The sequence below is a fragment of the Leuciscus leuciscus genome (genome assembly GCF_965113295.1).
Source record: "Leuciscus leuciscus genome assembly, chromosome: 21".
Taxonomy (NCBI): domain Eukaryota; kingdom Metazoa; phylum Chordata; class Actinopteri; order Cypriniformes; family Leuciscidae; genus Leuciscus; species Leuciscus leuciscus.
This window is the reverse complement of record NC_138745.1, coordinates 29,798,059-29,813,788: the sequence shown is the minus strand read 5'-3', so window position 1 is coordinate 29,813,788 and position 15,730 is coordinate 29,798,059. Positions and strand designations below refer to the sequence as shown.

The window sequence follows — 15,730 nt, the reverse complement described above, 5'->3', positions numbered from 1 at the left end:
AATGGAAGAGGATATACTAAAGAATAGGCCGTTTAAAGTTAACTAATCTCTGCACAGCTCAGCAATCGAACACACAGACATTTTTATTTTTTTCCATTCGGTGCTGACTCTTAATAAGCATATGGTGTCCTGCAACCTAGTGAAACGATTAAGTTAAACACTTTCACTTGACCAGTCATTTGACATGAATTTTCAGTACCTCAAATGCAGATTTACTGAAAAAGTTGTTACAATCATACTTCTACATGGACAAGTTGGAAGAACCAGCACCACTTGGGTATTAAGCTGATCTTCAGGGAATACAAAACCTCTAAAAATGAGGCTTGGCATTAAGTTTAGGCATCTTATCAGTCTTTTAAGTTCTTGATATCCTCTTGAATATGCTGAAAAAGAAGAGTGAAAGTGTGTAAGACACTAACACCTTTAAGAATAATTTGGTATGTAACTCCTATGACTGTGACTCTGCAACTCAGAAACAAGTGGGTCAGAAAAACATTAAAAAGTAATGCAGATGCTATGTTGAAGTGTAGTTTCAAACGTACACCAAAGCCTTTAGCTTGAGCCTACCACACAAACACACACATATATGCTCATACCCGGACACACTTGGAAACACATATGCAAAGATTTATTTTGCATCTCAATTATCAAAGTGACCAGGGGTGTAGATTCCATTATAATACTCCAAAATATCTTAGGCAGTCCGATCCCATGATAACTTAAAGAAATGCTGAAAATCACAGTGGTAATTTATTTGATCATTCAAGTCAAGGTCAAGTCAGTTTAGGGTTAGGGTTAGGGTTAGGGTTATTGTGGCATACAGTATTCCAAGCAGTAAACTGTGCTGTACTTCACATTTTGGAAAATTAAGGATATTGTATGCATACAGTACAGGGTCAGGGTATGCATACTACACTATAGTATGTTATCCTGAACATAACTACACACACACACATACACACACAGACACTTTGACAATCCTCCAGTTGCACACACTCACACTAATGCATGAAATGCCTCTCTAGTAACCCATGCTGTTTGGTCTGTTTCTGCGACGGCAGCGGGGTGGGGGATCAGGACTATAAATCCACAAATGTCTTCAGCCACACTCGGCTCATTTCAAGCATTCACTTTTCAATCCACAGCCCAGTTTAGCTGCCAAGAGGATCAGAGGAGCGGTCAGGGTTTTCCCTCAAAGCAAATGCAACATTAAAGTTTCCCATCTCGTAACGGAAGGCCGTAAGGAGGAGAAGAGGTTTTTCATGTCTGTGTGTGAGTGTGTTTGTGTGTGTGTGTGTATGTGTGTGTGGGTGTGGATTTTAACCGGTGGAACGTAAAAGCATGTTCATCCTCTGATGGCACAGAGTGTGGTTTCTCTCTTTCTTTCATTCCAGCCCATCATTTTCTACAGTTAGAGAGGGTGAATTATTCAAAAGAAGGTTGCCACAGAGATACTGCTTATTTTTCCTCTCTTACACAATAAACTTGGGACTCACTCAAGGCACAGAGAGACGTAGACAGAGAGAGCGACAGAGAAAGCCACACTGTGCTTAAAATGCTGCTGATATATTTATAAGAACAGACTGTAAAGCTAACTCTATAAAATTTTTACGAAATTGTGCAAAGGTAGTTGATGTAGAAAGGGGGGGAGAAAGAAAGAAAGAAAACACCTGCAACACACCAAACCAACACTTTACCACACTTCCTGTGGACAGATTTATTTGTCCAAAATAAGGTTTAATAAATAGCATTCAATATAGAATTTCTGTAGGCATATAAAGAATTCCGGCTTCCCCATTATTCGTATTACAGTGAAAGTAGAGCGAAAAAGAACTTTTCTTTCAGTGTGCACTTGGACTGGCCCATTTTGACTGTGCTTTGAATAAAGTACAGCGTGTGTGTGTGTGTGTGTGTGTGTGTGTGTGTGTGTGTGTGTGTGTGTGTGTGTGTGTGTGTGTGTGTGTGTGTGTGTGTGTGGTCTGGAAACTTTGCTCAAATGCCTAAATTAGATTTTATTGGATTATGACAGGAGTTTAAATCACTGACTGAATTAAGGTACCAGTAAAAATCTTTGTGTGTGTACACATTCTTGAATATGTCATGAAATGAGCCATTTGTTTCAAATTTCATCTCCCATATTTAGTCTCCTTGAGAAATATGTCCCTACAGTTTTATCCAGTTTATTCGCTTTATGAAATGAAATATAGTAAACCTTTCTGCAGATTTCCCTGCAGCTATAAATCCAAGAGCTTGAATTCCAGAGCTTTTTTTGCTAATTTTGCACTTTCCTAAACTCAGATTGAATTACCTTACCTTTGGATGGTCATGTTCGGTCATTCTAATGTGATCTATCTATTATAATTAACAAAATAAAAATACCTTTTTATTTATATTATATATTTAAAATCAAATTATTTAAATAAAATGAAAATGATTTTATTATTTATTTATTATTTTGTGATAAAGCAAATCCTTAGTTCTGGCAGATCCCGTCAGTCAAGCTCGCATCAGCTGATCCACATCTACCTATAGAAATACGACGCCTATCACAGCCTGTTCAACTATGTGATTTAGCAGTCATTACAATATAGACAAATATTTAACTGCAGAATCCTGTGATTGACCAATCAGAACCAAGTATTCCAGAGATCTGTGTAATGGTAATGATGCAATGACTTCCGCCACTCTAATACAATCTGTATTGCTTAAGGCGAGACACTACAGTTGAATAGGGTAAAATTTTTAACTAGCAGATATCACCATGAAACTTTCCCAGTTGATTACCTACATTAAGATGAGAAAAAAATGTATTACAAGTTTTCTGTAATTTAATGTTTAAATATGCAAATTAGGCAATATCTAATTAAATATGCGCTAATTTGTATATATTTAAAAAAACGAAATCTGAGTGTTGGATGAAGCCAGGTTAAAAATTATTTTTTCATTGTGTTCACATATTAGATGGGAAAAAAAAATACAGAGGGATTTATGGATATCTACTTTTGTTATGCTGTAAATCAGAAAATACTGTCAATAGCCTTAAAAAAAATATTTTTGCCATGTTTTTTGGAATAAAATGTTATGTATATCAGGCTAGGAATAATATATTTACAAATCCCTCTGTAAATATCTTCATAATATAACTAGGCACAAGACTGGAAAGTTTGGTGTATATAGGTGCTACTGAAGTGGAGATTTCGTACTTGGAGTGTGAGAGAAAAGTCATTTTGAGAAAACGGGCTTTAAAGATTTATCATCAGCCAATGAGATTGCGTATTCAGCCCTTTTACTTTCGCGATTGGTTGCTGATGAAAAGGAAATGACCATATTTGGATCCGACAGCATTGTACAGTGAAGAGAGAGCTTTCCAGCGGTGCCTGTGATGACAGAGAGCAGACAGAGATCGCGGATCGGCGGGATGATTTGCAACGACAACTTTTGTTGAATTTATGCGAAATCTACTGACGCAAACAGACAAAGTGTAGTAAAATAAAGACCTACATGTGTATTTCGGACTTTTTTTCACCACAGTCTGAAAGAAGACATGCTATTGAAGACAAATATCCAAAAATCTCAAAATTGACCAGTACAAAAAAAACGATGTTTTTGCCTGCCGTGTCTCGCCTTAAGTAAAATGCTCAACATCTCACACACAGATCTCACTCTTTGCCTTAAGTGCAGGAAATTTGAAAAGTGAAGTGAAAAAAACTACAATAGATGACAAATCTACACATCTCTCCCACTAAACTGTGTGGATGGCAAATAACAAAATCTCACAGACATGTCAGACAATAACAGCTTGCAAAGCTTTTGCCTTTCACAACAGCCAGAGCCTTCTTGATGGTTGAGTGATCTCGGAGTGGAAACACATATCATTTCCAGCACTCACCTGCTCTTCTGTCCGTCAGAAGTGATTCGCTCTCGCATATACTCGCAAACTTCGGGCCGCTTCAGGACAGGTGAACCATCGCAGCTACATAAAGTACCGGCTGACAGGGTCACAAAGTCAGACAGTTGTAGTTAATTTGTGTTATTTCAAAACACACACGCTAAGACTGTGACGGTCGTTGTAAATCACAGACACACTCCATTGACCTCCACTAGAGTTCAGCGGTGAGAAAAAGAGAAAGAATGAGAGAAAGAGACTGTCTGGCCAGAGGCTAGAAATATTGAGCCAATTATCTGACAATTATCTGCCCTGGTTGCCAGCGTGGAGTTGTGGAAGATATTTATGGGTGCTTTACCTCTCTATGGGGAGACATGAATCTACAGCGGTGTGGCCTCTGTACCCTCGTGCCTTTTGTGATTACCGCCCGTTTGACTCGCTGTGCCCCCGTCTGTCCCTGTGCGCCACACTTGCACTACAGCAGGAAGACGTAAATCTGGCCTGATATGGAGAGAGATGCTTGGCAGCAGTTCATTTGTATTAAACACAAATGGAGCAGAATGCTTTAAGAAAAGGTTGAATGAATTTGTGCAATATGCTATAGTGCCTTTTCAAGCCATTTTGTTCAAATTTTTTTCATGCAGCTTGTAATATTATGAAACTGTTTTTTTAATTAGTTTGATTTTGGACTTATCAAGATCCAATATATATGTAACTTGCTTTGCTTAAAGGGATAGTACATTCAAAAATGAAAAGTTTGTGATCATTTACTCACCCTCACGTTGTCCAAACTGGTGTAAATTTCTTTTTTCTGTGGAGCAGTTTAATTTTGTTGAATATTTTCAGTGAAATTGATGAACTTAAGCTTTCAGGCTTCAAAAAGGACACAAAAATCACCATACAATATTTCAAATTAGTCATTCACTATATTCCACGTCTTCTGAAGTCATACAATAGCTCTAGGTGGGAAAAAAACCTTCCCCTCCAATAAGTGGGTAATTCAACCAGATTATTGAGTCTGTTTTGAACTCAAAAACCAAATGATTATTTAAAAATATGTGACTCAAACATGAAAAACATGAATCAAATATCACTACTTCTCTTAGATTGTATGTTGTAATAGTTGTATAGTCCTTTTTGCATCGTTTTTAATTGTCATCTAGGTTGAAACAACCTGTGGATGAGTAAATTATGACAATTTATATTGTTGGGTGAAACTGTCCCTTTAAAGCTCATTGTCTGCATAATATGAGACAAAGCATTTGGCTGATATTCTTCAGTTGGATCGCTACGTGTCGGACCCTGCAATGAACCGGATGTGTTTAATGGCTGAAGCTTTCTGCCTGTATTAAATGGCTGAATGTGTGTTCAGGGAGTCATATTCATACAGCGTGAAGAAGACATCAAACACTGCTCTGAAAGGACTGTAAATCATTTGTGCTCGGAGGCAACGCTACTTCAAGTGTTACATCATTTGCGCCGCCAATAAACATCTGTTAGAGAAAGCCTCACTTTCCCTTGCCAGGGAATGGAGAAAAATATTCTTTCTCTAGCACCCTCCCTTTTATACTGTCCCTCAGAGAACGGTAAAGCTGTGAAAGCTGTCCATCTTTTCTCTTTCGCTATGTCTTCCCTGCTCTCCCTCCCCTCTCTCTCTCTCTCAATTATATCATTTGATACAAGAGTTTGTTTAACTTTTAAACTCTCTACGGGCTCTAATGTCTGAGAAATGGCCTTGTGCTGTGACAGAAAGAAGATTTATTCTGACTGCTGGTCTATTTCAAACAATCGCATCCCAAAAGATTATTCCCGTCTTTTACTCATTTCTTCATATTTTTAAGGGTTAGTGCACCCTAAAAGGAATATTTTGTCATGATTTATTAATGGTGTTTCCAAACCTCTATGATTTCCATTCATCCTTGGAACAGATAAGGAGAAAGATAGCAATCAGGTTTTTTTTTTTTTTTTTTTTTTTTTTTTGTAAAATGAAAGAATGAAACTCAAGCATATGGGCACTGTTGAGCTAGAGAGGGAAACAATAAAAATGATATTAATCATATTTATAAAATATATATTTGTATTTAATTATATATGCTGACAATTCAGCTTTGCCATCACAGGAACAAATTACATTTTTTAATATATTAAAATAGAAAACTGTTATTTTAAATAGTAATAATATATTCACACTATTACTGTTTTTAAGTTAATGCAGCCGTGGTGAGCATAAGAGCAAACCCCAAACTTTGAACTGTAGTAAGTAACAAAAAATGACACCTGTATAGAGTTTCCATACCCACTATTTTAAATTAATTTGTGGGATTGTGGTACCTGGACTTACTTTCAGCACAACTACTTTGCCTTGACAACAAGAAGGATGCAACTTATTAAATATAAATGCTACGTTTGGACCAAGCTCATGTCTATTTCATAATAGAGGCAATGTTGTGAATTTTGCAACGGACAAAGTTTGTCCCTGATGCCCCTACAACCTACAGGATATGATGCCACATCAGCAAGTTGGGCCCACCTGGCCATTAGGAATCTACCCATCAATAATTAGTCACAAATTCACATGTGGAGCTCATACGGCTTACTTAAATTGTGTTGAATTCTTTACAACACCACATGAATTATATATATATATATATACAAACACATTTGTCTTTTTGGCTTCATAATGTACTGTAACTTTGCATCATATTTAGAAACATTTAGTAGTAAATTTAGGTAGTTCAGTAAACCTGTCAAACAGAATATGTACATGCATGCTATAGATAATGAACAAACAAACAAATTCATTAATGTCACATTTAAATTCAAAACAATATGATGAGACAATATACATTTACAGTACATTACACTTTGTCAGGTAGTTTAGCATAAGGGCTGCACATTTTAATAAACTATAAAAGAATAATAAATAACTAAAAGCAAATGAAAAAAACAAGCAATAATAGTACCTGGGATTTTGTAATTGTGTAGCTGGTGGTTAAAACTCCTAGCTGATGACCACTGAAAGTTCAAACCTCAGTACCTCAAACCTTCATCGAACTATCGTTATCCTCATGAGCAAAACGCTTTATCCTCGGTTATTTTGGGGGGACCTGTTATAAGCATACTGAAAGTCAGTTAAAACATCGGCTTAAATGGAAAAACAAGTTATTAATATGCATGCAAAAAGTTTTGCTGTGTGTTACATCACCACTTTAATTTGTGCTCCAGTAACAACTTCCGTCTGTGGGAGTGCTGCAAGCCCGACTCAATCAGAAACCTACGGTGTTCACTTGAGCGAAGCGGCCCAGCTGCACAGCACATAAACACTCGCTGCTACATGCTGGACAGTCGCTGGGCTCTTGTTTTTACCAGGAGGCATGAATTTGTGGTGGCATGTGACAAGAAATACAATTGCCAATGAAAAATAAGGACCTTTTTCAGAGTGACCTAAAGGGCTATCTAAAGCTACTGACCCCGGCCCACTAATGCAATTACAGCCCATAAACTGAGATCGGGGTTGAGGGAGGCCATTTTGTCAGGGCCTAAACCCCCTGGTGGAGGGAGATAAATAATTGAGGGCTGCATTCTGCACTCGGGCTGAATTTGAAGCAAACGGGCCTTATGAGGCTCTAAATGGTGGAGTGCAGTGCTGTAAATCATTAATCCACTGCTTTTATCCTCTTTGGTTCAGGTCAGTGTCTTGAAGGCACTAGAGAGCAGTGGGCTTAGAGAGAGTGAGAGCGGCATGGACAAACAGATTAGACTCTTTTCTTCCTCTTCAAGATCTGAAAGGGCTAGAATGCAAAGCACAAGAGAAAAATCACATGCCCCTGCTTGGCTTGTAATGGAAACAAAACAAATGGTTATTTTTCTTAAGAGAGGACTATCTTAAAAGCCAGCATGAGCAGAAACTTTTTTTGTGTGTGTCAGATACACTGTCTTGCAGTTTGAGCGAATCATTTGTCTTGTCAGTAAATGTGTTACAAAGGGAAAGAAACCAATATGATAGAAGACGGGGTCTAGGGTCATGTGATGTTCAGGTCACTGCCTGATGGTCTAATGGAGTCTCAATTAGCACTAAGAGCCTCTGAGAAAAGCAGTCATTCTCTCAGAAATGAACAGAGGTCAACTTTGAGAACTCTGAGTGTTAGATGCTGTTTTAGAGTGAGAGAACAAAGCTTTAGATACAGTTTACCAATTGAACTACTGACAAAAATATTGTAAAATGTTAAAAAATATATCATGACAATATACAAATATATATATACACCGTTATCTTATGACCAGTAGTGTACATGTTAGCTGTTAGCATAACTGTTGCTATAATTTCATCAACTGATCTCTGTTTCTTTACAGAGACCTGATGCCTAAGACCCTGGAGGGCCAGATCACCATGGAGAAAACACCAAGCTACTTTGTGACCCGCGAGGCTCCGGCCCGGATCTACGCCCTGTCCCGTGACACCAAACTGATCGTGGTGGTCCGGGACCCCGTCACACGAGCCATCTCTGACTACACGCAGACACTGTCCAAGAAGCCTGACATTCCTACTTTTGAGAGCCTGACGTTCAAAAACAGGACTACAGGGTTGATCGACACCTCGTGGAGCGCCATTCAGATCGGCATCTACGCCAAACACCTGGACAACTGGCTGCAGTTCTTCCCCATGAGCCAGATCCTGTTCGTGAGCGGAGAACGGCTGATCAGCGACCCGGCCGGAGAGCTGGGCCGCGTGCAGGACTTCTTGGGGCTCAAGAGGATCATCACAGACAAACACTTCTACTTCAACCAGACCAAGGGCTTCCCTTGTCTCAAAAAGGCCGAGGGCAGCAGCAAGCCCCATTGCCTGGGTAAAACCAAAGGGCGGACCCACCCAAACATTGACCCTGAGGTCGTGCAGAGACTTCGAGACTTCTACAGGCCTTTCAACATGAAGTTCTACCAGATGACTGGCAGGAAATTTGGATGGGATGACTAACAGTAGACCGTGAGATAGACCCTGAATGTTGGAAAAAGGAAGAAACAACCCTACTGTGACCTCACCAGCAACATAACTATGAGAATTTCCTCTCTCTGAAAAAATAAATCAAAATTGCCCAAAATTGGCCCAATCTGGCTGTGGAAAAGTGTAAAGAGAAGTCCACATCCAACTCAAGTTAGGTACAGAACTTTGAACAAATGTCAAAAACAAGAGTAAATGTCCTCACACTGCTATTCAGATTCCAGATTCAAATGTGACATTTTGACCTCTTACATCCTCATCAGGCAAAAAGAAACAGACAAAAAGAGAATTAACATTGCCTTTGTTGATAAATAGTGTGGGCATTTATTTATTTATTTTTTACCATTGGGTTTTTGCTATATTTGTCATTTCAACGGCCACATACTGTACCGTAAGAGAACCTAAGAGAGACAGCTGAAAGCTGAAGAGATCCCTCTAGAACTATGCATTTGGACATTGAACTGTGAATTATATGTCTTGAGTTGGAGATCAGATTAGTCCTTCTGCCATATTTAAAGTAGAAAAACAATAGCTGCTTATATAGCTTTGCAATTATTTGGAAGAAAATATCAAAACAATAAAAATGTGTATTTTTTTTAAATGTATTTATTAAAAAATATATATGTACACATATACAGTTTACATATTTTTAATCTTCACTAAACACCTCCCTTCACTTTTTTGCATGTGCAGGGGTGATTTCTTTTGTATTTTGAACCATATAACACAATGCCTTTTCAAAAAAAAATTATGTGGTCTAAAAATGTGCACATTTAAATGTTTACCATCCAGTTCACTGAGATTTATGAAACATTGTTATTTAAAAAATAGTCCTTGTGTCAACGGATCAAAAGACAACAATAGGGCTGCCAATGAAGTAAACATGCAGAATGCAATGGCATTTCCCCCGGGTTAGTTTTTTTGGTACAAACAAATATTTGTCCAAATTGTGATTTGACTGGATGGCAAGCTTTTAAGAGTCCATTTAAAGCTATGTGAATGATGTGAGTGTGTGAGAGAGAAAGACACTGTTACAAAGCAGCAGTGCCTTTAAGACACTTAATAGTGTTTCAATGCCTCATATGATCCATCGCGGTCATATTTGAACTTGTCTGATTTCTTCTCACCGACCAGAGTGAGGCCAGGTGGGCTGTTAAGGCCCTGGAGCTCAGCGGCCCTTTTCCAACTGGTCACCCGAATTGACTTGGACTTAGGCCCCGCCAAAACCTAAGTTCCTCCGGGGCTGACCAGTTGGGCCGTGAAGGTGACTGGGGTGACACTCAATTTAAAGGTGATTTGTGTACGTTTTCAATGTGAAAATGCTTTAAAACCCCACCTTTAAAAAAAGCCATCCATAGGTTGGGTTCCTCAAAAAGTTTGGGGTGAGTTTACCTGTTTAGAAACTTAAAAAGTCATTATTATTTGTTTCCTTTTGCTTTTGGCGGTGCAGAAATTACATGCATCACCTTTAAGTTCAGAGGGAGTGAATAATTGTTTTTCCTTTGCAATATTATCAATGACATTATTCTTTTATAATTATGTTTATTTAATTTGAATATTGGATTTTATAAAGCACACTTTTAATAAAAAAATGTAAATAAAAAAACATTTCCCAGACTGTGATTCTATTTGCTATCCTACACCTAAATACAGAGCTTATTAGCTCACAATTATGACACTCAGCTCTTAGTCAATGCTACATAAATGAAATTATTTTAAAATGAAGTGTTTTGTGGCTCCAGAAAGGCTCAAGACCATGGCAGCAGACAGCAGCCCTCATCCTCCACTGGCTTCAGTCCTATCTGTCCTGCTCCATCCAGCCTCATTGTCTTAGCTTATCTCTGTCCACGCCAGACAGTTCCAGGATGCTTGGAGGCCCCCAGAAGATGCTCCTCATTGTGGGTTTATTATTTTCTGGATTGTGCATAAGCCTGTCGGGAGTTTGCTTTTCTAATTTGGCTGGTTAACGACCATTTGTCGAGCACCGCTGGAAACGGAGACGGCAAGACATGGACAAAATGGATATTTGGATGGTCCACTTGCGCTGGCAACCACATAAACCTCTTGAGGAGGAATTGGATTTTTAACCCAACCTTTATCTTTTGCTCGCTCTCTCAGTTTATCACTTGCAAATGTACCTCCGCTTTAAGGCTCTTGACAGCCACCAGCTCTCCACCAATCCCTCGTTCCTTGGCTTTCGTTTATTTTCGTTTTCATCGCTGGCCCCCGTGCTCCCCCGAGTCCCGTCGATCCACTCCATGCGTTTGTTTAAAAGAGACTGTGCAGCCAGGCTGGAATCTGACAGTGTTCATTATGAACTTAAATCTGACAGTGTTTTTTATTAACTTAAACCGTGTGTTAACCAGACTCGCATCAAAATTAAATTCCACAGGTTGGGTTTCTTACAGACTCCGTTCCAGCTGTTCAGCTCAACCACATCACAATCCTAATCAAGGACTATCTATATAAAGCTGTCGAATTTATGGATTGAGAACTTACTAATGAGCCCACAAGTGCTTAAACACATGCAATAATCCAAATGTCAAAATAATCATCCATCACTGTAAATCTACAATGCGTTGTATGATGTAAAAGTTTCTCAAATAACTGGGAATATATCATACTGATTTTCAAACAACTTTTCAAGTTCAGTCGACTTTTCTGTAAACCATTCACATATACACTCCCAATCAAACTTTTTGTAGATCTGCCTTAGTTCAGTTTTTGCAAACTTAATTTTTGCAAACTTGCATTTGAAAATCTTCTACTTAAAGCTGGAATACACCTCACAACTTTTACAATCTGAACTGATTTTAAAATCTTAAAGGGGTCATGACATGAGAAATCATTTATGCGTTTATGTTTGTTCGGAGCATTTGACTGCAGATTATTTTGTAAACGAGGCACAATGTAACGAAGAGTTTGCAAAGACACTTTGACATATGAAGTAGTCAGCTGTACTGGATCTGACAGCAGTTGTAAATTATTTCATAATGCTTTGTCTGTAAATTGCGGTTTTATATGGATGATGTTTTCAAAACACTTACTCACGTGCAATAGCGTGGAGGTGTTGATACGTTTTCCTATGCAATGATGTTAGCCAATCATAACAGTGGCTGTTTACAGACACGCCATAAAGGAGCCACCACTTAAAAACAGATCATTTTAGACAGAAGTTCAAAATGAGGGTTACAAATAATAATTTCTTCCAAAAATCCATCAACTCAGACTGCCAAAAATCTGCAGACTTTCGGTAACTAGCGTCAACAAGGCCAGACTGAAAATTGGGGCAAAATCTGGGCAAATATTTGAATTTCAATGATGTCATATTTGATTTTCTTCAATCTATTTAACCATCTAAGCTGCATTTGCATAGTAACGACAGTGGCACAGTGAGGCTCTGAAAATGATGGCCACAAACACACACACACACGCACACACACACTATACCTGTCCTCAGCTGTCAGCAAGGGCCTGTGTCAGCTCAACACTGGGAGGGTGAAGACACCTGTGTGTAGTCACTTGTGCACAATTACCCCCTTTCAGTCTCTTGTTAGCCCTGATAACACACATCCTGCCTCAACAAGACCATGTGTTCTGCAATAAGACAGACAGAGAAAATTGGACACAGATAGCAATATTAAAAGTTTATCTTTTACCAAGGGGCAATATTTGCTGCCTGAAAATAATTGTGAGCGGAATTTTCTAACTTGTTTAGAGAATTTTTCTTAAACATATAAATGAATAATAATAATAAAAATAAAATAAAAAACACGTCTCTCATTTGATAATTCAGCTATTTAAATAAACTGTAAAATAAACTCTAATATAATTCAGGCTGTTTCTTAAAATATCCAAATCAACACAAACACAACACACACACACACACACACACACACACACACACACACACACACACACACACACACACACACACACACACACACACACACATACATATTGAGGTTGATAAAATTAACATAAAATAAACTTTAAAAAAACAAAGGCAACATTTCTCATTTTCTCAGTTAGTTTAGCTAGATGTTCTAAAATAACTAAACCTAAAACTGAAATAAAAATAATACGAGTAAATTTTTTTATAAAAATCACAACACAAGAAAATGACTAAAACTTCAACTAAAATTAAAATGCAAACAAAATATTAAAAATAGTAATAGTGTCTCAATGATACTAAAATAACACTGACCTATTCTAATATAATTACACCTTCATCTACCCAGGAAAGAAGCTCTACATTAAATGGTCTGTAATGTATTTGACATTATATGCTCTATATGGTCCATACATTTTGATATAATTTCGGTTTCAAGTTTTGCAGTTGTTGTAGGTGGTTTCTGATTTAGGAGCTGATTTAGTTTTGTTTTCATCAAATAGCTCACCTCTGAGACAGTGAATAAAGATATCAGTCACTGCGGCATGTGAAGAGGTGAAGAGATAAAGTACCAAAAGGCAAATCTACTTTTACAAAGTCCACAACGTTTAGGACAGGAAAATAAGGAAGAGGTATTTGAGACCGGTAAAGGTATCCAGTACAGATGTTGCGTGCACGGTTCATTAAAAAGGTCATGCAATGTAAATGAGAATGTGGAGGGGATCAGTGGTCACCTTTGATGCTGTAAAGTGATGGTGGTCTCTACAACGCGCACATGCAACTTTTCTGACATTATATCGTGCGTATACACACACACACACGGAGCAGTCGGCCTGTGGTTGGCGATCAGGGGGATCTGCACTTTGTTTTCGCTGGATCTCAGAAACAACGCTTAATCTTCATAATCATCTGAGCAAACACGATTCAAAAGCACAGCCTAAAGCCTGTATTAATAAAAGAGCTTTTCAGCCCCACGTCGGGGATGGGTTTTTAAACGGTTTTGTTTCATCTTCGTGTGAATGTACAGTCCACACAAAGAGCAAGTGATTTTCAAATGAAGCAGAGCTCAAGGCCAAACGCCCTGGGTAAACATATCAAAATCTGCGTTTAATAGAGTCATTTGTCGTTGTCATGAAACAGACCGTTTCTTTTAAGATCTGATTAAGAGGTATTTTATGAACAGATGTCACTCTTACTGGAAATATGTTGTTTACAGAGCGATTTCTTTTCAAGTGCCAGTCTGGAAATAAAATGGACAAAATTGGCCAATTTGAGAGCATGCGACCGTCCCATTTAACACTTGAAATATTAACACATCTGTTCTGAAGGAAAACAGCAGAACCTGTTTGAAAGACTTCATATTGCTCTGAACTCTCAAAGAAATTTGCAGCTTTTTTGGAAATATTAATGAAAATTTCCACTCAATGCCCAGAAAAACAAGGTAACAGCGGTCTCAAAGAGAGCCAGGGAGCTGGACAGAAACTTTGAAAAGGCGTCTGGGAGCTGCTTCTGGCTTACAGAGGTTTCTTTTTGTTCTACAGGTCCATCAATCTCATTTTATTTCCATAATCGGATATATTTATGAGTGAAGGATTTTTTATGTTTTTGGATTTTTTTTTTTTATGGAACTTCCATTTGATCCTTCAGGAATTAACTGCATTAAAATATATATATCTATCTATAGATATATATTCGAATCCCGCACGGAGCGGGTCCAGTAGGACCGGTAACATTTGGTGCCGTGACCCGGATGGGAGTGAGGTTTGGGTTGAGTGTAACGGACGTAGGCCAGTAAGACCTATGCGTGTAAACTTGTGAACACGATGACACCGTATCAGTCTATTGAAACACGAAACACTCAGTCAGATACTCCATCAAAAATACATGCTGATAAATGGCTCGTCCTTGTGATAGGGACAGTAAGGAAGCGCAGCATGAGACGAGTGGGACCGTCTTGTTTCTTGGTGGCCCGCAACAAACGCCTCTAAATAAGTAATAAACGAGTTTGTCCATTCAGTAAGTTTATAAATTAATGAAAAGCTCAGTGTTTACCCTGTCCTCATTATAAAGGGCAGAACCTAAAAACACTACAACACATAGAGCACACTGTTTTCACACACAGAAGAAACCGCACATTAAAACACACGTGCACACTTAAAAATGCACACTCACACACACTTGAACAACACAGCTCAGTCAAGCAAAGCAAGTGATGATGAACGTTATAAATAATTAACGCCGTCCGAGTGCCAAAGTGCCATGCTAAGAGATGACATGCAAACATACGGGGGGCAAAGTCAGCGACTTGAGCGGGAATTATTCATGACCCCAGCACACCATGCGGGCCGCCAGATCAAGAAGCACCCGCAGTGATAGACAGGGTGCCACCTAAATAGTGCGCTTGTTTGCCATCCCGGTCAACATCACAAAGGACCACACTCACTGAAGAGCTTAAGAACGGTTTAGAAATGCAGTCTGCTCTGGATTTATTGGGTTCTGTGTGCCGACACATTCTGCCTGGGTGCTGCTGGATAAATCAAGCTGTGCTCAGGAAGGTTGTATGTGGTTAAAATGGAAATTGTGGAGAGTACATAAATTCTGCTCGGGCACGAAGAGGCCAAAGGGCAGCAATTAACCTTCTTAGAGAAGGTGAAACAGACCAGTGGAAAATTTCTGAGAGTGTCAGAGTGAATGAAATAGAGTAGGAAAGAAAGAGAACAATGTCTAATGAGCCCAATGGGAATCAGGATGTCCAACAATCTATATTTACTTGTCACCCTACTCTTATCACAGCATGAGTTTCCTACTCCTGTTCCATCCGACAAAAAAAAGCACAAATGAGACCTTTCAAATGACTATAATGGCATGTCCCAACCAGAGAAAACACAATGACCTCATTTTAAACAATAGGAAAAAAAATAGGAAATAGCCAACAACAAAGTTGTTCTGAATT

The 15,730-nt window shown here is 38.6% G+C and overlaps 1 protein-coding gene across 1 annotated transcript in view; it reads left to right on the top strand.

The window, feature by feature from the left end:
• LOC309485046 (heparan sulfate glucosamine 3-O-sulfotransferase 3A1) overlaps positions 1-10,502 on the top strand; it is a 34,567-nt gene extending 24,065 nt beyond the window's left edge. The window contains exon 2 of the mRNA XM_082151650.1: positions 8,240-10,502. Coding sequence (XP_082007776.1) covers positions 8,240-8,861 — 622 coding nt within the window. The 3' untranslated portion in view covers positions 8,862-10,502. The remainder of the gene's footprint in view (positions 1-8,239) is intronic.
• Positions 10,503-15,730: the final 5,228 nt, after the last annotated feature.